Genomic DNA, 24,900 nt, shown 5'->3' with positions numbered 1-24,900 from the left:
ACGTGAAACACAGTAGACAGTCTTATGAAAGTTAAGGTATCATGATTTATGTAATTGTAATGATTGAATATCAGACTAAAGCTTACAGCCCAGAATTACATCACACATAACATCAAGTACTGTACAGTACAGACCGCGTGGTGCCCTAACACCACAGGTTGACACACCGCAGGTCAAGACCTGACCCCGGCCTAAGTACGTGCGTAACCCTACGATATAACCGAGTTAGGGAAACCACACCTGGCCAAGACCCACCACGGCGGTAATAATTACAAAGCACTACTGTCCTGCGACATGACCTCACCTGGGCAAACAGCTGTCCGGACCTGACCCAAGGGAGATCAAGGACCCGCTAATCAGCCAGCACCCCTGTTACCTGACCCAACAACCCGGTCAAGACACACCCACTTCAGTAGGAGAGGTCACCCTCCGGCCTCTCCAATATATAGGGACTGGAGCTCCTCTCACAGGGAGAGTCTGATAACCAAGGAGGGCCAGCAACCACGTCCCCTGTCCCGCTCATCGAAGAAGTCTGTCACTAAAGGCAACGAGGTCTCCGCCGGGTCCATCGACAGAGTGCTGTCAGTTCAACGTATAACAGTAAGTGCTGGCTGTGTAGGTGGTAGAAGTGCAGTGATCCCGAACCTTCCAACGATCGACTTAGTGAAGTGCCCATTCCACTTGTGAAGTTAAACGAACATATCATAGTCTATCATACCCTGTGTACGAATCCCCCCATTAATGCCTCCTATGCAACTGGTAAAATAAAGCTGTAACACGCTGTTGTGTTTTATATACAACACTTGTACTGAGCCTGTGTTAATATACGTGGTCACCCTCGAGTCACGCTATCAAGCTTCCTGTCTGTACATCCTCCTACTATAAGTATTCTACCTATATGTAATATCCTCTTCTGGTGAGTTTTGTTTCATTACACAATAAAGTTTTTTGGTATATGATGTATCCGTCATTACAACTCACACACTGAACATGTTTTATGATAATTTTCCTCATAAATAGTGAGTGAGGTCAATATGCATGGATGAGTTTTCAGCAGTATTGGTGTTTTTCACGGCAATACTAGCATAGGCTATTAATACATTGTTTTGGGCATTGATATACTAGTTTATAATGTCATGATAAAGATGTTCTTATTGCTAGTTTATGTTATTGTTATAAGGGTAATGAAGGAGGGTTGTAAGAGTCTGGGGTGAAGGTTGTAAAAAGGGAGGGAGTGTTGTGGGAGGCTGGGGTTAAGGGGTGGTGGTGGCACCCAAGCTCTTACCCACAGCTCACTCACCCCTCGAGGGCCAAGTGAACCACTAGTGCCTTGCCTGCCCCCACTACCTCCTTCCCTAGCACCCCACTGTCGCACTCCAAGGCCTCTCGCATCCATCTCGCACACATCACTGCCCTCTCACACCTCTAATCAATCTGTGGTGGTTCTAGGTCAGCGTACCTGTCTCAGGGCGTTTCGCTAACATGTGGAGCTGGTGGTTCCGATACGTGGTGGTGGCGGCTGTGGTATTGTGTGTAGGTCGCGCCGTGCCTGTAGACGACGCTGACGACGACGATAACAACGACTTCACCCGGGTCGTCCGCTCGCAGCCTGGCTTCAGCATTACGTGAGTACCTACCTGGAAGGGCTGTTCTTAACCTACCTACCTACCTTTGATGGTTTTTACTGACCTGTCTTAGGGAATTATCGTGACATATTAGAGAGGTTAATTTACTGTCGGTGGAGGTGTTACATATACAGTACAAGGAGGTTTTGAGTTACCAATGTATGCGGATGTTAATCATCTACCCGTGGCTGTGTTACCTGTTTATGTTGGGTCTTAATTGCTTACCTGTGGGGGTTGTGTGTTTACTTGTAGTTTAGGGCCCATACTATAGTGCCATATTGTAACACATGCCACCACTACAATACCCTCTCCACCACAATACCAGCACCACTACATATACTTCCACAACAATACCTTCTCTACCACACCATCTCCATCGTTACAATACCACCACCACCACAATACCTCCGCCACCACAGAGTACAGAGACAGGTTAAAGCATCTTAATTTGCACTCCCTCAAGAGACGTAGAGTGAGGGGCGATATGATCGAGGTGTGTAAATGGAAGTCAGGGCTAAACAAACGTGATATAACAAAGGTACTCAGACTATCCAACCAGAAGCGAACTCGTAACAATGGTTCTAAATTAGACAAATTTAGATTTATAGCCGCGAGATAGGTAAACATTAGTTTAGAAATAAAATAGTGGATGAGTGGAACAAGTTAGCAAACATCATCATTAACTCGAATACTCTGGATGGCTTCAAACACAGGTTGGACGGGTACATGAGCGATAGGGATTGGGTGTAAACGGGACTGCCCAGTATGGGCCAATAAGCCCGCAGCAATTTCCTCCATTTTTATATTCTATGTTCAATACCCCCACCAGCATCACAATACCCTCCACCATTACAATACCACCACCACAATACCCACACAATGCTCCACCACCACAGTACCAACACCATACTCCTCCCCACCACTACAATACCCCCTACCACCACCGCACAGGGAGACAGAAGTGGGCCAGGCATCTACGATTCCCACTTGAGGCAACTCGTGAAGACACTTAGGCCAAGATAAACATAAAGGAGGAAGGTGTAGAAGCGACCCTGGGTGTTGTGGAGGAGCTGGAGTGGTGTGAGTGTCGGGGGGCGTCGTCCTGCTGCTGGGGAGGTGGGGGCTTCGTCCTGCTGCTGGGGGGAGGTGGGGCGTCGTCCTGCTGCTGGGGGAGGTGGGGGCGTTGTCCTGCTGCTGGGGGAGGTGGGGGCGTTGTCCTGCTGGGGGTATTGGGGGCGTCGTTCTGCTGGGGAGGTGGGGGCGTCGTCCTGCTGCTGGGGTGTTGGGGGCGTCGTCCTGCTTGGGTATTGGGGTAGCGTCATTCTCCTGCTGGGGGGAGGTGGGGCGTCGTCCTGCTGCTGGGGTGTTGGGGGCGTCCTCCTGCTGGGGTATTGGGGGCGTTTTTCTCCTGCTGGGGAGGTGGGGCGTCGTCCTGCTGCTGGGGTGTTGGGGGCGTCGTTCTGCTGGGGGGTAGGGCGTCGTCCGCCTGCTGAGGTATTGGGGGGCGTCGTTCTCCTGCTGGGGAGGTGGGGGCGTCGTCCTGCTGCTGGGGTGTTGGGGGGGCGTCATTCTCCTGCTGGGGGAGGTGGGGGCGTCGTCCTGCTGCTGGGGTGTTGGGAGGTGGGCGTCCTGCTGCTGGGGTGTTGGGGGGCGTCGTTCTCCTGCTGGGGTGTCAACAGAACCAAACATGTACAGCGTTCTTTGTTTTTTACGTCTCTTACTGTGGGATTTTATTGTTATTTACTATATTATAACATCATTCATACAGACACTCTTATGTGATTTTCTGCTTCTATTTTGTTTTTCTTTTGATATTTATTGATTTGTTTATTTGTCTTATCGTGGTTTGTGCCTGGTGTGAGGGGGGGGGTGGTCCGCTGTGTCTCCTCCCCACTCTCTTTTTTCTCTCTTTTTCACACGTAGACTTACTGACGCATTTACACACACACACACACACATACACACACTCTCTCTCTCTCTCTCTCTCTCTCTCTCCTCCTCCCCTCCCTCCCTCCTCCTCCCTCCCTCCCTCCTCTCCTCCCTCCCTCTCCCCCTCTTCTCCATCACTTTAGGTAATGGACTCAATATGGTGATGGCTGATAGGGTAATAGCTTAATTGATAAGTGTGTGTTGAGTGTGTCCGGGTCGAACCCCAGCGTGGGAACCTAACTGAAACCTTATCCCCGAGTGGTTCCTTCACACAGGATGGTTGTGGTTCGTGGTGGGATGGTTGTGGTCTGTGGTGGGATGCTGTGGTTCTGTAGGATGGTTGTGGCTTTATTCACACTAGGATGGCTAGGTTTATTCACTAGGATGGTTTGTGGTTCCCACACTAGGATGGTTGTGGTTCGTGGTGGGATGGTTGTGGTTCGTGGTGGGATGGTTGTGGTTCGTGGTGGGATGGTTGTGGTTTATTCACACTAGGATGGTTGTGGTTTATTCACACTAGGATGGTTGTGGTTTATTCACACTAGGATGGTTGTGGTTTATTCACACTAGGATGGTTGTGGTTCGAGGTTGGATGGATCTGGTTTGTTGTGTTTACAGAATCCCTTGATGTACAGTATGTGTTTATAGATTTGATGTGAGTATTTGTGAGTTATATACTCTGGCGATTAAGGATTCACTGTGTATACAACGCATGTAAGTTGAGAATATGATTAAATGTGTGTGGGTATTTCTACTTGTTCTAGGCTGGTCTCGTCACATTTTAGCGATTTTATGTAGCTATTTCCACTCTTTCCATAGGGGGGGGGGGGCGTTCCGTACGTCTTGATCCGCAGCTGAATTAAATTTACAGTAAGATTTCAACACGCTATTGTGTCCAGCTGGCGAGGGTGATGACGCTATCGTTATTGTCATCAGTATCGGAGTCTCAAGAGGGTGTTGCGCAGTGCTTCCCAGAACGACTGAAGAGATACGTCACCCGGTCACCAGCACGCGTGTATAAGGTATCAACTATGTAGTGTTAACACACTCACCACCACTATACCATTGCCTTTTAGTTGATTGCCTTGAAGGAATCTAGGGCCCCTGGATTATTTCGTACGTTAAAGTAGTGATTTGAGAACGTGTCAGACTGCCTGCCACCAGTGTGTTATAAAAGTGAAGATTGCTGCCATAATACAGTAACTAGATGCGCGTGCTCTCGTCTCCAATCGCAGGGAAAAATAAGATAGATTATTTACATTCAGACATCTGGGGCGTCTCTGGCCGTCTCTTGTCTTTATGATATTTTTGTTCTCACTGAACCCAAGAAGTAGTGATGCATCTGTGACGTTTAAGCATCGTCTGTTTTTAATTCATACTATATTAAATATTCATAAACCATCAGAGAGTGTTTGTGTCGTTGTTTATGGCACCCTAGCTTATTTCGCCTAATGATTAATTAAATACCATAAGTTACCTGGGAGAGGTCAGGTCAGGTCAGGTTAGGTTAGGTTAGGTTTTGTATGTCTAGGTTATGTTAAGCTATGTTATGTTGGATTGGGTTATGTTAGGTTAAGGTAAATAATCATCAGGTGAACTAAGCTATGGTGCGTCACGTGATCCGAGAAGAGTGGCCAGGTTACTGTGGTGGAGTGTAGTGACGACAGTTCTACTAATCATCACAGTCCCGTGCCGTCAAAACAAGCAGGAACAGTGAACTGCGTCAGGCGTTCATGGAAACTACGCCGGACGAACATCAACAAAACAAAAACAAAATCAGCGCCAGTACAAGCATTCGTCAGGGTTAGGTTTTCCTCTCCACTCCTACACTCGTACGTTAATGGTAGCTACGCCAGACGAAGGACTTATCTCTTTAGGGGTTCAAGGGGGGGGAGGGGGGGGTGTTATGTAAGGGGATCAGAGCGTGATGTGGGGGGGAGTGTTGATGATGTAATTAGATTCTTTGCTACCATCTTGCCTCACCATCACCTCGCCACCACCTCACCTCGCCACCACCTAACCACCTATATAATTATCACCCATTATTCTTGACCTGACTGAAGGATATTTGGCGCGAGCGAGGGATGTGGTTTTCAAGTGTGGATTGCCTCGGTCGTTGGTTAAATTCTTATCCAACCATGTTGGTATTGTCTAGCTTGTGGGCGCCCGTGTGAGTGTAGTGCCGGAGGGAGGGGGGGGGGGTTGTCGACCTTGGCTCCTTCCTCAGTGATAGGAATCAAACAATTGGCATGTGCTCTCTACTGCCCTCTCTTAAACCTTCCACGGCACCCTCTTCCAAGACCTTCCAATCTACTCCACGACCCTCCACTCTCTTCCACGACCCTCCGCTCTACTCCACGATCCTCCTCTGTACTTCACGACCCTCCATCCTTGACTCCACGTCCCTCCATCCCACAGTACCTAAGCTGCCACCTTCACACTCTTAAGATTGCCATGATATATATTTTTTTTTTGCCCTTTCATCTGCTAGTGACATTATTTATATTATTTCTTTGGCTTCTATTTATATCCCAGGTTAATTAAGATCAAGGTGAGGGCTGTGCCGTAGCTCTCGCGGTCATCTGTATAGAGATGGTTGCTCACATCATAACGAGACGGAATAAGAATTTGGTCAAGGCTGCGTCAGTGTTTTGGTGGTGGTAGTGCGTCCCGGTCGTTTCCTTACATCAACTAAAGACAATTTTGTAGAAGCTGTAGACGAGACACTATGGCGTATGTTCACCTAAACCCTACAATGGCGCTGTTTTAATGGTCTGAACACCATAGACACGTAACTACTATACTGGTAAGGGTGTAGTATACGAGTAACCTAACCTAACATTTCCGCGTGACACATGTAGGTCGTGTGTAAACAAGTCCACGTGACACATGTAGGTCGTGTGTAAACAAGTCCACGTGACACATGTAGGTCGTGTGTAAACAAGTCCGCGTGACACATGTAGGTTGTGTGTAAACAAGTCCACGTGACACATGTAGGTCGTGTGTAAACAAGTCCGCGTGACACATGTAGGTTGTGTGTAAACATGTCCGCGTGACACATAGAGTTAAGAGGAAATATTAACGTAATTCTGAATCTTTTAAAGGCCTTTCTTGTGTCTTAGCTTAAGTGGGTCATTCAAATACTGTACGTTCTCAGATTTCCAATGACGAAGAACTTAATTTACGTAAGACTGGAGCAGAATGGGAGCGAGCGACAGTTGATACCCCCACAGTGTTACCAGGTCACCATATAATTTATTCCCTTCACCACAGGTCACTGTTGCCATCCTGACTTGTCTCCAAAATATTATTCTCTTTAGCGGGTTTCTTGTCTTCCACCTCACCTCCCCACCGCATTGTTTACACTCGAATGTGGATATAAACAAACACTGGGATGTTCTTTTGTTTTCACTAGAGTTGGGGGTTTACGTGGGTGCGCGTCTCTGTTGTATTGTGGTTGACAAATGGTGGTTTAAGTATTGTAAGGAGATCACATGTTTCTGTCTATACGCTGTATCGTTGTGGTTTGATGTGAATTCACCCTCAGTTTTACATTTTAATTGCCTTTATAAGAATAGTAAAAGTGTACGTTACTTAATGTTATTTATAAATTTACTTGTTGATTATAAGTAGTAATAAGTGGTGGTGGTGAATCCTTCGGTTGACGGACTATAGTGTTATATCAGAGCTATTTATAACCAATGGTCCGGAGTTCCCAGCGAGAGTTTTCCCCATTGAGTGATTTGAGCTCCCGGTACACACATAACACTGAGGCGTTATGGTGGGGATTTCGCGCAGCAAGAATCATGGATAAATGGTCTTTTTTTTAAAGCTACGGTGAGGGGGGGGAGGGGGGTCTTAGAGGTAAGGAGGACTAGGGGGGAGGGGGTTACTCTGGTTATGACCTTATGCAATGTTATGATGAAACGTTAAGTGAGCAGTAATGTATGAGAGGGAGGGAAGGAGAAGAAAGGGTTTGGGTAGGTATGGAAGGAAAAATAGGGGAAGACAAGGAGAAAGAAAGCACTAAAGAGAGAGAGAGAAGGAAGGGGAGGGGATGGAAAACAGGGGGACTTACAGGAAGGAAAAGGGAGGCGTATGTTTGGTGGAGGGGGGGGGGGTCAGTGTCTCCCCCTTTGTGTTGGCAGGCGGGTCTGGCACCAGTGCCTCTGACGTCACTATGACGGTGATGGTCGTGCCTCACTTATCTTACCCAGTGCCCCAAGTGAGGCAGGGCAGCGGCACCGCAAAACTCACAAGGACCGAAGATTAGTAACCTAACCTCACCTAAACGAAGGACATTACTGGGAAATAAACAACTGGTGGTTTTCCTTGATCGAATTAATTAGGGTTTTTTATATTAAAACCGTTTATTTAGCCAGAAAAACACAGATATAGAGTCTATAATAATAACAATTTTAACATGGCTGAGCTAGTTGAGAGACTGAGTTCTCTTGAAGGCACCTGATATATACTGTACATCTATCTCAAGGAAGTTTATAGTACAATACTGTCATTCCCCTTCCCTCCCCCACCTCCTTCCTTCCTCTCCTCCCTCCCGATCCTCCTTCCCTCTCTCCCTCTCTCCCCTTCCTTTGTTCCTTCCTTTCTTCCTTCCCTAAGCTAGAACAGTATACACCGGAACGAGGGACTGACAGAGACCAGATAAATCACCACTACTATGCCTAAACTCTCCCTCCCTCCCTCCCGCCCCTCGCCTGGTTCATGAGTCCTGTAGGTCCTGCTTCTGCCTCGCCCACCACCTAACTTGAGTGCTTGCCTACTGTTGTTGTGGGTCTTTCGACCTCGTACTAAACCTCACAGTTATCGTTTGTATCAGTCTTGTTCAGAAGTAAAATAAGAACATTGGTAAAGATGCAACTACAGAAACGGTTCAATTACAGGTACAGAAACTATGGTACAGGGATACATGCAGGTAATAGACACCGGTACAGATATTACATGTACAGGTATACATCCACATACAGCACTATGCGGGTGCAGACACAACATATGAATGGAGGAGACTACAGCGGGCAGTCCCGTTTACACCCAATCCCTCTCTCTCATATATCCATCCAACCTGTGTTTGAAGCTGTTCATCGTATTCGCGTTAATGGTCATGTTTGGTAACTTGTTCCATTCATTCACTACTCTATTTCCAAACCAATGTCTACCTATCTCGCGCCTAAATCTAAATTTGTTTAATTTAAAACCATTGTTACGAGTTCGCTCCTGGTTGGATAGTCTGAGTACCTTTGTTATATCACCTTTGTTTACCCCTGACTTCCATTTATACACCTCGATCATATCACCCCTCACTCAAAAGAGGGTCGATAGAGTGTGTGTGTGTGTGTGTGTGTGTGTGTGTTCTCCTCGTCATTTATTAGTCTGCTGCTCTCACAACAATACAGGGGCTATTTTAGTTGTGTTTCTTTGTGTCGTCGCCGCCTCTTATCACACTCCAACTCTTTTTCTCTCGCGTTCCGACTCTTTTTAAAGGAGATTGATGGCCAAGACATCCGCTGTCATAACTTCCTCCTTCCCCCTCTTATCCCTCACCTCCTCTTCCCCCTTCCCTTCACCTCTCCTTTCCCCACCCTTTCCCCTGCATCCATCTCTTCCCCTCCCTCCTTTCCCCTCCCTCATCTCTCCCTCCCTCCCTTCTCAAGAATTACCACCCTAGCTTATTTCACCTGAAGATTGACCACCCTAACACTATTTTGGGGGTTAGGTTAGGGTTGTCATAGTAACCTCGCGGAGGGGGGGGAGATATTCGATGTGGTGTGAAGGGGTGAAAGATGTCTGGTGTATGTTACCGTGTAAGTGGTGTGGGAGTATGGTGGTGGTGATAACTCTCTCTCTCTCTCTCTGCCAGTTTTCTTTAATTCTTCTCTATTTGTATTCCTTACCATATACCTGAGTGACATGTAACACATCTGACTGACCTGTAACACACCTAAGAACATAAGAATGGAGGAAACTGCAGCGGGCCTATTGGCCCATACTGGGCAGTCCCGTTTACACCCAACCCCTATTGCTCATATAAGCATCCAACCTATGTTTGAAGCTATTCAGCGTATTCGAGTTAATGATGATATTTGGTAACTTGTTCCACTCATCCACTACTCTGTTTCCAAACCAGTGTTTACCTATTTCACTCCTAAATCTAAATTTGTCTAATTTAAAACCATTGTTACAAGTTCGCTCCTGATTGGATAGTTTGAGTACCTTTGTAATGTCCCCTTTGTTTAGCCCTGCCTTCCACTTATACACCTCTATCAGGTCGCCCCTCGCTCTACCTGAGTGACCCGTAACACACCTGAGTGACCCATACACCTGAGTGACCCATAACACACCTGAGTGACCCGTAACACACCTGAGTAACCCATAACTCACCTGAGTGACCCGTAACTCGCCTGAGTGACCCATAACTCACCCGGGTGACCCTTAACACACCTGGGCGACCCATAACACACCTGAGTGTCCAATAACACACCTGGATGACCCATAACACTTGAGCGACTCATAACACACCTGAGTGACCCGTAACACACCTGAGTGATCCATAACACACATGATTAACTCGTAAAACACACAAACCTGATTGACTCATAAAACACACACACACAAGATTGACCTCATGAACACACCTGATTTACCTGTAACGTAAACCTAATTAACACCTGTGTTCTCTCTTACAGTCACCTGGACATCCGAGACGCCATCCTGATCTTGGAGAAGAGCATAAAGGCGGTGATCAACAAGCTGAACCGACACGAGGCCCGCGAGGCTCACGTGGCCGACTTCTCCACCAAGACCCTGAACAAACTCTCCTCTGATCACGCCCTCACCGCCGTCAATATACAGGCTCTGGCCATGCAGCTCGCAAAGATGGAGGAGAGGCTTTTGTCCACCGAGGCTCTCATTCAGACGGTAAGGTCCTCATTGGCTCAAGGTGCTTCTCGAACGTGGCCACACCTGTAGTGGAATGAGTTCTCTTACCACTTTACATGGCTCAGGTGTTGTGTTTATCTCAGTGCTCATAGTAGTAAGCATCATTGGTTCTCTGGCGTCCAGTTTAGTAGTTTTGAGCTGTGATGATGCTGAGATAAGCTAGCAACAGTGGCTTTTGGTTGTGTGTTAGCGAGTCTTTCAGCTATGTCGAGGGTAAGAGCTCTGGGTGTGATACTGTACTGCCTTTAGTGTGTTAGTTCAGGAGACACCCGGAGAACTTCCTCTCATGTTTGGTGGTGTATCACTCGATAATATAAACGGTAACACACTCTTCTTACATCTCCTCGTTCACTAGATGTGTGTGTGTGTGTGTGTGAGAGAGAAGATCTGTTTTGACGATTTTTCATGTACATAATTTTGTTTTGCCTGGTATGCCACAGCCAGGGGGAAGAATTGTCTACTTCAGATGATTTAAATTCCTCTTTGTTTTGGGTTGTTGTTTTTCTTCAGTTTTCCGTTATTACAGGAGATAAGATGGTGCCAAGGAGCCACAAAGGTATTGATTATATTTTCTAAGTCATAATAAATATGTTAATTATTATGTTCTGTTTACTGATGAGCTCTGAACAATATTGTCACACTAAATAGTGTTATTTGTTGATCCCCCCACTGAACTGTGAATAGCTTAAGGAACCGCCCCCCCTTTCCCACGCTGGACCACAGACAAATACACACACGAGGGTACAAGTGGTGTTGTGGTGGATGGCCGTGAAGGGTACGGGCGAGGAGGAGAAGGTTTTGAGCTGCTGTTGCCAGGCCAATCTCCTCTCATACTCTGGCTCCTTCACCTTGGGTCTCTTCCTCACACACACACACACACACACCTTGGCCTCTCTTGGTGATGAAGTAGTAATGACTGAAGGTTTGTGAGCACTGGAGATGGTGATGGCCAAGGTTCCCACAGACTGACTGGACAATGGTTTAAGGTGGTTTGCATTCCAAGATGAGTTATATTATGTATAAGAACGTCATCTGCTTAGCTAATATTACTGGGGATGTCTGAGATTGACTTTAATAAGGCATTCATGAGTACAGTATATTGAACAGTGGTGCTAAGTACTCTACCTTGGGGGATGTCTAATTGTATATCTCTGACTTCACTTTTGCAACGAAAAGTACAGCAGCCTTCTATGGGTGAGATAACCACTTTCCCATGTAATAGCCGACCTCCTTTATACATTTTGGCTAGTTTGTTACCTACTGGGAAAATGCAGCTTTTAGTACCAGAAATGTGGTATGTTTATGTATTTCATCCCCTGCACAGTTAAGGATGCAGTTTATGTACACCTTTTTACCACAGTGACCCAATAAGTTTAATCCTTAACCTGTGCATCAGTTATAGTCATTAGAGTTACACCTGTCTTAACTCCTTCCCTCACACATACACCTTGGCAATAGTACTCACTCCTTTCCTCACACCTACACCTGAATTACCTAGTTTCAAAGACATGCTCCACACTGCACCTCACAAGTATAGCATTATACTCTCACTTAACCAATCAGGTTTTACTTAAAGAAATACAGTGTTTTAAGCTCCACCAACACCTACAACCAAACAGGTGAATCAGTTTCCCCAAGCTGCTTAATTTGTTTTTATTCCAAGCAAATAAATTAAACACAGGCATAATATCATGCTAATTTATTAAAGTTGGGTTTTGGCACATAGTTGGATTGACCTTTCATTAAATTGTATAAAAGCAATGCATAATACCACTAGCTAGTTTCTTGAGGTTACCTGAAGATTAAACACCTCAGACCACAAGCTAGTTTCTTAGGGTTACCTGAAGATTAGACACCCCAGACCACAAGCTATTAGGGTTACCTGAAGATTAGACACCCCAGCTTACTACAACACCTAACCTAACCTGATCCCATAACCCCAGGTAGAGTTAAGGTGTTTTTAATCAACAGGTAAAATAAGCTGGGGTGTCTAATCTACAGGTGACTAGGTTTTTGTAGTGACTTAAGGTATGTTATAGTGACTTAAGGTGTGTTGTAGTGACTTAAGGTGTGTTGTAGTGACTTAAGATGTGTTGTAGTGACTTGTAGCGAGGTATATACAGTTAAAAATGACTGCCAGTCTTTAACTCTGTGACTGTATCATTGATTGTACACAGTTACTCCACAGTTTAATTGTGATAATTTTAACCACTGAAATTCTAATTGACAGTCACAAATAGAAAAGACAGTTACTCCTCCCTCAACAGTCTGTGTGTGCTATAATCTCTTGACTGGTGCATTGACTGTATCGTTAATCCGAGCACCAGACAGTTATTCCTGACAGTCACTCTTAATTTCTGTAGCACTGGGCCGTATGATTAATATTGACTGTTTATTTTAATCTAACAGTTTAATTATGATAACCAGTCTTAGCTGTTTTAGTACTGACATGACAGTTTAATTATGACTATCTATCGTAACTGGATCATTGCTAGGAGCCCAGTTAATCTTGATTCACAGTATACAGTTCTGTCAAGCAGTCAGTGTACTACGAACGGTAACAATAAGTGACAGTCAACCACAGCCAGCCTCTCTCTCTCAGCTAGGGAAGAGGGGAACAAGAGGTGTTCTCTCAGGCACTAGAAGTTGTGAATGATGGTGGGTACTTGGCTGCCCTGAGAGCCTTATTGGCCAACCTCTTGAGGAGTCTGCGGGAGTTGATGACGAAGCGGAGGGTGGCTCTGGGGAGGTGGTCCAGATACCTCACCAAGGGCCCCTATGCTCCTCCACGTACCGCTGACGGAGGGTTAGAGAGATAGAGAAGGAGAATACCAGTTACTTTATGATGCTGGTGTTCAGGTTTGGTTAAGTGTTCATTAAGTTCATCAGGTAGTGTTCATTAATCTCTATATACACGTTCAGGAACTTCGCCATAAGAAAAATAATGATGATAATAATAGGAGTACGGTAGTTATCCCAAGTTGCGTTTGGTTTGGTTACCACTAACCTTGAGAATGAGGCACTCAGACTTGGTTGCCACGTCACTCGTTGACCCCCACACCACCGCCCCTTCCAGCCCGAGCATCTTGGTGAAGCCCATCGTGTTGACAGTGTCCAGAGGGGAGAGGAAGCTGGCAGAGTCGTGATACCTGTGTTGGGGATAATGATAACCCTGACGAAGTTGTTAGTGTCATCAACCTGGGTCATTGTGGACTAGATAGGAATACACTCGAAAGAAATGACCTGTGACGTAGATAGATTACACCTGGATGAGATGACCTGTGACCTGTAGATAGATTACACCTATACCAGAAGTAGATTAACACACACCTGTACCAGAAACATATTAACACACACCTGTACCAGAAATAAGGGAGGATGGGCATGGTTTGGCCAGTACGGTGCACATGCGGATTGCCTCGAGGAGTCTACCGCGGGTGTTAAGACGGCGGCTACGGGTTAACCACTGTTCTTGAAGATGTAGATACTAGGATAGAGGGCCGTACTCAGCTCCACCAGCCAGGACATATCATTGTTGTGTTCCATTACCTAGAACGATAGAGGTGGTAGCGTGGGTCATGAGTTGGGGTGGATGTGGGTCATGGGTAGGTGTTATCTTACTGTGACAGACAAACAAACCTTTCTAGTGACTTTAAATGGATCTATGAGTTATTATATAAATTTCTTCAGTAAATAAATAAAATATTCAGTACTTTTCCTCTACGATTTTTTTTCATAACTTAATGGCGGCCATATGAGCACTCAGGATTTTTTATTTATTTTATTTATTGATATATTTATATATTATTATTTTTTAAGACATGATACTGTTGTGACGGGAAAGACTGGAGGTGACGTGAGGTGAGATAAGGTGTAATTGTACTCACCCAAGGCTTACAGTCGGCTACACCTGGCCCGTAGTTATGACAGTAGGGGTAGTGGTAGTATCCCCACAGCGCTTTGGGCCGTAGTTCCCGACCCACCCACAGCAGCGTCTGGCGGTGTATACGGTAACAGAACTCGTGGTTAGGTACATGGTTAGACACAGCTTATTTCATCCAAAGATTAAACATCCCAGCTAATCTCTCTCTCTCTCTCTCTCTCTCTCTCTCTCTCTCGTACTCACCTCGAAGAACTCTCTGGCTGATTCGTTAAAGGTCTGCTCCGCCAAGAAGAAGACCTTTGAGGGCGGCAAGTGCGGGTAGTGGGCGGCGACCCAGGCCCTTGAAGCTTCATGGTACGGCGGGGGGCTCATCGCTGCTGGGGTAATAAGCCTCGAAGTCCAGCACCGCTACTCCTACGTTGAGACGGTGGTGGTGGTCAGTCAAGGGGGTCGTGTTTGTCATATTGAGATGTACACCCCACGCAATAACCACACCACCCTACAGCCACACCCACCCAACACACCACCCTACAGCCACACCCACCCTACGCCACCCCAATAACCACACCCACCCTACGGCCACACCCACCCAATAACCACACCCACCCTACAGCCACACCCACCCAACCACACCCACCCTGGCCACACCCACCCATCCAACCACACCCACCCTACAGCCACACCCACCCAATAACCACACCCACCTACAGCCACACCCACCCAATAACCACACCCACCCTACAGCCACACCCACCCAATAACCACACACCACGGCCACACCCCCAATACCACACCCACCACGGCCACACACCCAATAACCACACCCACCCTACACCACCCAACCACACCCACCTACAGCCACACCCACCCCACAGCCACACCCACCTACAGCCACACCCACCAACCACACCCACCCTACAGCCACACCCACCCAATAACCACACCACCCTACAGCCACACCACCCAATAACCACACCCACCCTGCAGCCACACCCACCCTACAGCCACACCCACCCCACAGCCACACCCACCCAATAACCACACCTACCCTACAGTCACACCCACCCAATAACCACACCCACCTGCAGCCACACCCACCCTACAGCCACACCCACCCCACAGCCACACCCACCCATACACACCCCACAGCCACACACCCAATAACCACACCCACCCTGCAGCCACACCCACCCCACAGCCACACCCACCCAATAACCCCGCCTACCCCTCAGTCACACCCACCCAATAACCACACCCACCCTGCAGCCACACCCACCCCTACAGCCACACCCACCCTACAGCCACACCCACCCCACAGCCACACCCACCCAATAACCACACCTACCCCACAGCCACACCCACCCCACAGCCACACCCACCCCACAGCCACACCCACCAATAACCACACCCACCCCACAGCCACACCCACCCTACAGCCACACCCACCCAATAACCACACCCACCCCACACACCCACCCTACAGCCACACCACCCACAAACCCCGCCCACCCACAGTCACACCCACCCAAACCACACCCACCCTGCAGCCACACCCACCCTACACACACCCACCCCACAGCCACACCCACCCAATAACCACACCCCACCCTACAGCCACACCCACCCCACAGCCACACCCACCCACAGTCACACCACCCAATAACCACACCCACCCTACAGCCACACCCACCCACAGCCACCCACCCCACAGCCACACCCACCCACAGCCACACCCTAACCACACCTACCCTACAGCCACACCCACCCTACAGCCACACCCACCTTGCAGCAGTACAGAGACATTGGCCACAGTAACTCACCGGAGAAGTCAGTTGGCAGCTGTTGTTGTACTCTGCTGGTAAAGGCGTGAAGGTGGTCTTGGAGGCTGCCGTTCTGAGGGATTCCGCCGTTCACTGGTTGGTCGTCCTTGAGGTACGGGAACGCCCCAGGACCGTAGAATATGCTGACCTGTGTGTGATGAGAAGAACGACCCGGTGCTGATAGAATCTAACCAACCTCCGGTCACATTTACCATACTTACCACACTCACCATACTACCACATTTACCACACTACCACATTTACCACACTACCACATTTACCACACTATGACTCCACACCACCATACTACCTCACTATCACACCTACCACACTACCACATTTACCACACCACTGCACTTACCACACTCACCATACTACCTCACCATCACACCTACCACACTACCACACTATCCACACCTATCATCACTAACTGCCACTCCACACACACCACATCACCCCCACCACACTCCACACACCACCACCCCACCACACACTACCACATTTACCACATTACTGCACTTACCACACTCACACTCACCATACTACCTCACTATCACACCTACCACACTACCACACTATCCACACTATCACACTCACCATACTACCTCACTATCACACCTACCACACTACTACACTTACCTCACTACCTCACTACCACACTTACCACACTTACCACACTACCACACTTACTACACTACCACACTTACCTCACTACCACACTTACCTCACTACCACACTTACCTCACTACCACACTACCACTTACCACACTTACAAGCACCACCGTATCTCATGCCTCGTCACTCACACTTCAATACCACACTTATCTCACGGCTCAAGGTACTTCACATCACACTTATGCACTATAGCGTCACACTCTTCAACACATCACAACATTTGGTACAGTGATAAAATAATACACACAATAACAAACACTGCATCACTAAATACCACACCACTACACTAAACGCCACACCACATACTACAACACACCACCATACGCTACAGCACCACACATCAGACACACACTACACCACATACTTTATTACAGCACCATACACTACACCACCTCGCACCACACCACCATACACCACACTCCTCACCTTGTCACCATAGAAGAGGTCGCCTGTATTCTGCACGATGCCAAACGCTGATACATTAATATGAACTCCGAACTGGTGGCAGGTCTGTGTAGGGGAATTCCAGTAGACAGTGAAGGTGGCGCTGCTGGGGCAAGTTACACACACTAGTAGCACCACCGCCACCACGCCCATGCACGCCCTCGCTCTCAATCTAGGGGCGTACTGATGACGGGTGTTCTGATGAGGTGGCCTCCGAGACATGCTGATGTTGTCGAGTTGTTAAAAGCACTTGTGTGGACGGGGTTTCCGGTTACACTAATTGTATATGGTCACTGAAACGGCTCTGTAATGCTAATTGAATTTTGTAATCCTATAATTAATGGCTTCCACTGTGTAGTTTTTCAGGAATCATATTTGTAGCGGGTATATACTAGGTACGAGTACCAGCAGTAGTGTGTTAGCGGCGCGGTAGAAGTAGTGTGTTAGCACTCGGCTGCAGTAGTACTGATATTGCGATAGTGGCGGGCAGTATTGGTGGTGACGGTCAATAAACAGGTTCCATTGCCGTCATTGACGTGAGCAACAGTTCTGCACTGATAGTAGGATGACATCTGATTGGCTAAATCCTTAACCAGAAGACTTGGGAAAGATATCGTGTGGTTGGGTAGTTTAATTTTACTTTATTCTGCATAAGAATTAAATATGTTTTAATTCATGTAATTCCCATAACTAGATATTGTATTTGATGTTAAGTACATAAAGTAATGTGCAGATTTGGAACAAGATAAAATATTTGTACGTCAGCCAGCGCGACATGGTGACAGCAAGTTACCGTATATACAGTACAAAGTATTTCCTACATATCTATACCTATTACGTCATTGGTCGAGCCTTTATATATTCAAATTAGAAATGTAATTATCCTAAAAAAAATAATATTTTGTCTTATTACGATGTCTTTAATTTAACTAGCCAACCAAAGCAGTCAATGATCAGTGCATACCCGTTGGCCGTGTATATGAGAGCAGAGAGAACCAGTGTAGTGATGTAGGAGCGCTGAGACGGAGTTTTTGGCCACTGATAAAATAGTAATGTTGCCCTCAGGATAACTCTCCTGCGGGTCCTGACCCCTCCCCCCTTTTCATCAGAAAATTGTAGTAACTTTTCTTAAATGCAGTATTGTACTTAGGCATTTTTGTATTGTAAAAAGTAATTATAATATTGACCTCAAAATATCTCCTAATATCAAGAGCACATGACTTCAAAATGCTCATGATATTGGTCAGCTGTACACTACAGTACTGTACTCAATAAAGTCCACATCTTCCTCTTTGCTGGGGATCTCCTTTCCTCCAGTTGATATACAGCAGTGATGCCTTGATACTTTGCAGGAACACGAATGAAGAAGTACTAAGATTAGCAAAACCTTCAAGAGAAATACTTGAAATTGTACAGAAATAAGAAAAATTAGATACTTTGGTTATATACTTTGGGATGAGGGAATAATAACAGAAATACTAATAGGCAAAGTTGAGGGTAGGAGGGCCAGGGAAAAGTAGAGACTGGAGTGGATGAATAAAATGAAAAACTGGGTCCTCAGAGAGATACAAACCCTGAGAGTATGAGTAAAAACATCCCAAGAACGTTCAGAGTGAAGGATTGTGGTCGCCAACCCTCAGATACATCACCATCCACGTATTCTAGGTCATGTCCAGCTGTTACTGTCTTTCTAAATGCGAAGTCGACGAGAACCATGAATAAAAGTGGTGACAATACATGACCCTGCAGAACCCCATTTTCCACCTTTAAACTGGGGTAAAACTTGCTCACTAATCTTAACCATACACCGGCTATCTCTGTTTATGTTGCCAGTCTTACAAACTCATCCTGGGTTGTCCATAGGCTATCCAGAGAGTTTTGAAAGCCTTTTTTATGTGTTTTGTGCTTCAGTATGAATATTTGATTGCTACGGGTTGTCATATAGATGGTTCTGAAGCCTTTCTAACAGTAGTGGGCTGAAAACCTCTCACTCTCTCTCAACACGGTTCTGGCTCTTTCATTTCCCTCTCACCACGGTCCTGGCTCTCTCGCACCACAGTCTTGGGGAACATGGAGGCACTTTTATGTGTTGAGAGAGACAAGGCCAAAGGAAGAGTGTGTAAACCTACAGCATGATGTGGGCTGATGATTATAACAGTTACTATATCATTTGTGAGTAAGTTTGAGTATGTCATAAAGTATTTCGTTATGATCAGGCCGAAGTAGGGATCAGATTATAAGTGTCTGTCAACAGGAGTACATTTTCTAATCTCATTCTACTCTGGTCACAATATTATGTTTAGTCAGTGTTTTGTTTATCAAATGATGCCCTATTGTCAGGATAGAAAGTTATAGTTATCGTTTAATGCCTGGGTGAGATGCATTATTGTTTTCTTGTACCGGCAGACTGACGAGCGACAGCGTATGATGTTGAACCAGCTGTCTCAGGGTCTGGACCGGCTGCTGCAGGCTGGGCCACCCTTGGAGGTCTTCCCAGGTGCCCCCCCGAACCAGGAGGGTGACGAAAACGTCCTCAAACACGTTAAGAAACTCACCAGGAAGGTTAGCGCTGTTGACACCTTCATGCAACGAGAGATGAGAAAGGTCACGAACGAGGTCAGTAAAACCCCAAAAGCCATTACTTTTATTATTGTTAATTTGTTATGTTAGTACTTGTGTATGTATGAGTACTGTTCCTGTATCTGTACATTATCATAATTAATAAAAGTAAATAAAGTTGTTCACACAATACTTATTTCAGATTAGATCACCTGAATATTAGAAAAAATTTCCTTGGTAAACTCTTTTCATTGTTAAAGTTAGTTTTCTGTAGTAGTATTGTGATTACCAAGATGCATATAAATTAGTGATAATTGCTGACCAAAAGAAAAGGCAAAATTATCAGGATGGTAAAAATGGACTGTTATGCAGTACAGTACATTTAGCATTTCAGAATTTTACTGTTTGACACTTGCTGGATGACTAATAAACAAATGCATTGGTTCTCTGTAGCTGTGGTAATTGTCCACATTACCCATGATATCATTAACCTACCATCATATTTTACCTTTACTTGTACTGTATGTAATAGTGTTATAGTCTATTTGTCATTACAAGTTAAAAGCGGTTGCTCTCAAAATTCATATTACAGTACATTGAGAGTTGTTTGCTAATTACATTTAATTAATATTGTGTTGTATTGTTCGTTATAGGTCAAGATTGTTGGGGAGTCACTAGATCAGCACATGGGACAGTTACAGCAGCGACATGACCGCCTCTCAACCACCTTGGACACCTGCGAAGCCCAGACAGTGGCCTCCATCCAGCAGCTGGGAGCTACCATGGCTGCCACTACCGACATGATCCAGCAACAGGTACAGAGGAGTGATGTGCTGCCCTCTACTCACCCTTGTTGCTATATGTACAGTCCTCTTCACTAGTGCTCTTACAGGGGCTCGTCTTATAAATCTTTCACAAATCATTTTCTTTGAAATATTTGTTTTAATATTGCTTTAATTTGATTCCATATTTTGTTTACTATTGCGAGTTTCCAACTATCAAATGTGAACCAACACAGGGCTGCACAAACCCTGATGAGTCCCTGTAAATGCACTAGTGAAGGGGACTGTACTACCATTATACTGACAGATTACCTGCCATAAGATCACTATACCTCGCCCTCTGCCTCAAACGTCTCAAATCTCAATTATATCAGGGCCGGGCGCTCAACACTCTTGGAAAAAAATTGTGAATGAACATTTTTTCTTATAGACAACTTGTTCTGATTCTCTAGTGTGGACATGCATCTGTGTTGATAAAATTACAGACATATTTTATTCAATAGAGAACTTTGTCAGGAAAATAAAAATAAAGTTGTCTTATGAGTTTTGTTATGGTGGTTAGTGCTCTTTAATATAACCTGTACTGGATACAGTGGGTCCCTTCTCTTATATAACTTACACTTGGCAAATGGGTTACAGTATTATATTTGAATGTAGCTTGAATTAGACAGTAGGTGTTATAATGTGTTGAATGTACACAGATGCAGCAGCAAGCAACAGGGTGCAATGAGGGAGAGAGTGAAGTAGCCTCCCGCCTGGATGCCCTGGACCTACACTTCCGTGAGCAGAGGGAGGAATTGCACGACCTGACTGAGCAAACACACAAGGTGAGTCAAAGGGAATGTGATCCTTCCTACAAGGTTTTTTGATGTCACGTTTGTTATGTTTTTGGTCTCCGATGTCACGTTATCTCATGAACAAAACAAAGAGTAAATACTGTATTGTATATTGTACTGTATAGTATATATACGAGTATACATATATATATATATATATATATATATATATATATATATATATATATATATATATATATATATATATATATATATATATATATATATATATATATATATATATATATATATATATATATATATATATAAATCCACAATGATATATATATATATTCAAGACATCTTGATATATATATATATATATATATATATATATATATATATATATATATATATATATATATATATATATATATATATATATATATATATATATATATATATATATATATATATATATATATATATATATATATATATATATATATGGTATACTGTATAATCACATGACATTTGTGTTTACTACAGAGTTTGGACGACCACTTGACCACTCTGAAGATGCTTTTGGATGAGAGCCATGCAGGTCAAGCCATCATTAATGCCTCTGTTGCTGATCTCACCCACAACCTCCGCAACCTGAACATCACTACTCAGGAGGGACTTGGACACTTCTCCTCCGATGTTACAACAGCTATTAAAAACAGTGAAGCCACTGTGGCACAATCGATGTCAACAATTGGTAATGAGCTAAAAGCAGAAACATCAAATATCATAGACATCCTGGATGATAGGGCTTCACAGGCTGAGAACCTTCAGCACATTGTCTTGGAAAATTATTCTGAATTATCTGCAGAAATTAGCAGCCTGAAGAAGGTGGAGCAGGTAATGATCAACACAGCAGATTCTGTTCTTGACACTAAACGTAGCATTGAATTTGGCATCCAACAGATCATCCTAGAACTTGGAGAAATAGTTAAGAACAGTGGTAGTACTATCAACTCTACTCTCTCAGATCAGATCAGCAACATCTCCTTTGCAATCTTGAAGAACCAGACTTCTGCCCTCACTAACATGACTGCGAAGATGGAAAAAGAGATCTCACAAGTATGGCGGCAGATTGGTATCATGTACCAACAAATGACACAGTCTGTGGACCTCCTCGGTCAGCTGAAGGACACCACGAAGGAGCACATGAATGCTTCTCTATCACGCGTTGGCAACATGGACGGCACCGTCGACAAGATCAACACAAAGGTGGCCGATGTTGAGAGCAACCTCAACTACCTGCTGGGGCGGCTGTCTCTGGTTGTATCAGAGTTTAATCTCATGAAATCTGGAGTAGGCGATGAGCTAATGAGGTTGAGGGAGAACTTAGCTAAGGAGAACAACAATCCTGTGCAGTTTGCTGGGGGTCAGCCAACTTCTGACGACGATCGGTATGAAATCAGTCACAAGCGACATGCCATTTACCCTGGAACATATCCAGGCTATAATCCCAAGCCCCTCGCTGTACTTTAGGCTGCTAATCATTCATCATGTTTCTTGCATTTGTTGAAATCAAGGCCTGAAGGTATTTCTAACTTATCTTAGTATTATTTTCTAATTTTGCCACTTTGATTCACAGTAAAATGTTCAGAACTATATAATTTAGTGTAGTCATCTTCAAGTTTTACTCATCTTCATAAGTAGAGGTACAATTGTTAGGAATTATACAATGTGCACTGTATTGGCTAGTGTGTACTGTATATGTTTATCATAGGTTGAGTGGCTCCATAGCAGTAGCAAAGTTAAATGTCTGTCCATTATCGGAGTCATAAAATACTTTTTATATGGTAGTAAGCACTCCAATTATCACAATTCATTAATTCACTTAAAATGATATGTGACACTTTATATCTACAAATTTATCTTTGTTATTGTAGGGAGGACCATAGTGAAGTGTTTTGAGTGGCCAGGTGTAGAGCAGGTGGTCAGGAGGTGGTTCTTGTGAGGAGATAAGATGAGCTGAGGCAGGTGTTGTAGTGATGGTGCTTCTAGCCACAGGTAACATTCTAACATGATTCATTATCACATTCAGTATTTTGTACACTCATTTGATGATACCTTAAGAGAAACGTAGCAGTTGTATAAAGTTCTTATAAATTAGGAGAATACTGTACCATACTTTTAAGTAATAGGTAAAAATACTTAACTCTCAGTCAGGTAAGTGTTGTACAAGTACCGTAGTGTAATACTGTAGTAGTGAGGCAACCAAGAACAAAGAGAAGGTTGAAGTAATGTGGTTTAAAATATAAGATATCAGTTTTCTTAAAGCATGAAGTAAGGGAAGTCGAAAATGTTAATGATAATCCAAGATGTGACGAACATTGCCACACAGTTTTATACTCTGTACAAATTTTGAATATGTTAACGAGACTTGAGCTTGGATGAGATTCAAAACATTAAAATCAGGACTAGAATTACCAGGTTTTTTGTAACCAATTGTATAAAAAATTCTGTAAGATAAAACAAAAATTAATGACTCTTTTAAACAGTAAGAGTAATGGTATTATTCCCTAGACAGTTTTACAACCTTTATTAATGAGTCTGATAGAAAAATCTCAGTTTTGTTGTGCATTTTAGAAAATATATTGGAAGAGATTTGATCAATGAAATGTAGAGAAAATCATAGTTTCAGAAACCCTTCGTTGTGGTGACAGCTGTACATACATCAAATCTCGTAACACATGTAAACAAAATCTAATGATAGACAGTTCTAACAACGGTATGGCATTCTCAAAGATTATTTTGAACGTCTTATCATAAAAAAACATGACAATTTTATTAATACACAATGTTCTAAACCTCGATATAGTTGATCATCAACATACTGATTAAACTAAGGGGTTAGGGTTTTGGTAATTAGTTCTAAACACACTCGGAAAAAATACATACAGTATATCTTTTAATACTGATTGTTTTTCATCTGTAATATTTCTTTGCTGATTTTTGTTGGCTTTCTGTTACTCTGCATACTGTACATTAATGTTTTATTCCGAGATAAAGTATTTTTTACACCAATAAAATCTCCAAAGCGCCTGTGACACACTAGTCCCTTCTGAACTGTTGCTCTCCCAGTGAATGTTCAGTATCTGAAAATTATATTCTTACACCTACTGTCTGAAAGTGATCGTTGCTTATCCGAAATAGGTCCCATTGAAAAGTCGAATCACCACGTGGTGAGCCCTGATCACTCTCCGATAAGGTAATGGACCAACTAAATAGAACAGGTTGTACCTCTCTAGTCCGGCAACCTCGGGACCTGACCGGTGCCGGACCATGGATATTCACCCTTTTCCTGGATAGATAGTGACTTGGCTTGGAAGCACTAGCACCACTTTCTCTGCTTCATGGTCTCTTTGAAGACATATTGAAGGGTTAAATGTCGTA

At 44.5% G+C, this 24,900-nt stretch overlaps 1 protein-coding gene and 1 long non-coding RNA gene across 2 annotated transcripts; one reads left to right on the top strand and one right to left on the bottom strand.

Moving 5' to 3' along the window:
- Positions 1–1,279: 1,279 nt before the first annotated feature.
- LOC121869623 lies at positions 1,280–24,010 on the top strand. Its single transcript, XM_042371108.1, has 6 exons — positions 1,280–1,625; positions 10,259–10,490; positions 19,740–19,949; positions 20,546–20,707; positions 21,376–21,501; positions 22,000–24,010. The coding sequence occupies exons 1-6, from the start codon at positions 1,483–1,485 to the stop codon at positions 22,987–22,989; spliced, it is 1,863 nt and encodes a 620-aa protein (XP_042227042.1). The 5' UTR covers positions 1,280–1,482; the 3' UTR covers positions 22,990–24,010.
- Positions 12,150–17,913, bottom strand: LOC121869624. The gene is made up of 7 exons (XR_006089567.1): positions 17,316–17,913; positions 16,215–16,362; positions 14,638–14,808; positions 14,399–14,506; positions 13,869–14,060; positions 13,519–13,660; positions 12,150–13,307 (listed from the first exon to the last, which is right to left on the bottom strand). It is a non-coding gene; the product is annotated as an uncharacterized LOC121869624 (long non-coding RNA).
- Positions 24,011–24,900: the final 890 nt, after the last annotated feature.

Source organism: Homarus americanus, unplaced genomic scaffold (genome assembly GCF_018991925.1).
Source record: "Homarus americanus isolate GMGI-L3 unplaced genomic scaffold, GMGI_Hamer_2.0 scaffold23578, whole genome shotgun sequence".
Lineage (NCBI taxonomy): Eukaryota > Metazoa > Arthropoda > Malacostraca > Decapoda > Nephropidae > Homarus > Homarus americanus.
The sequence above is the reverse complement of the archived record's forward strand: the minus strand, read 5'-3'. Positions and strand labels throughout refer to the sequence as shown.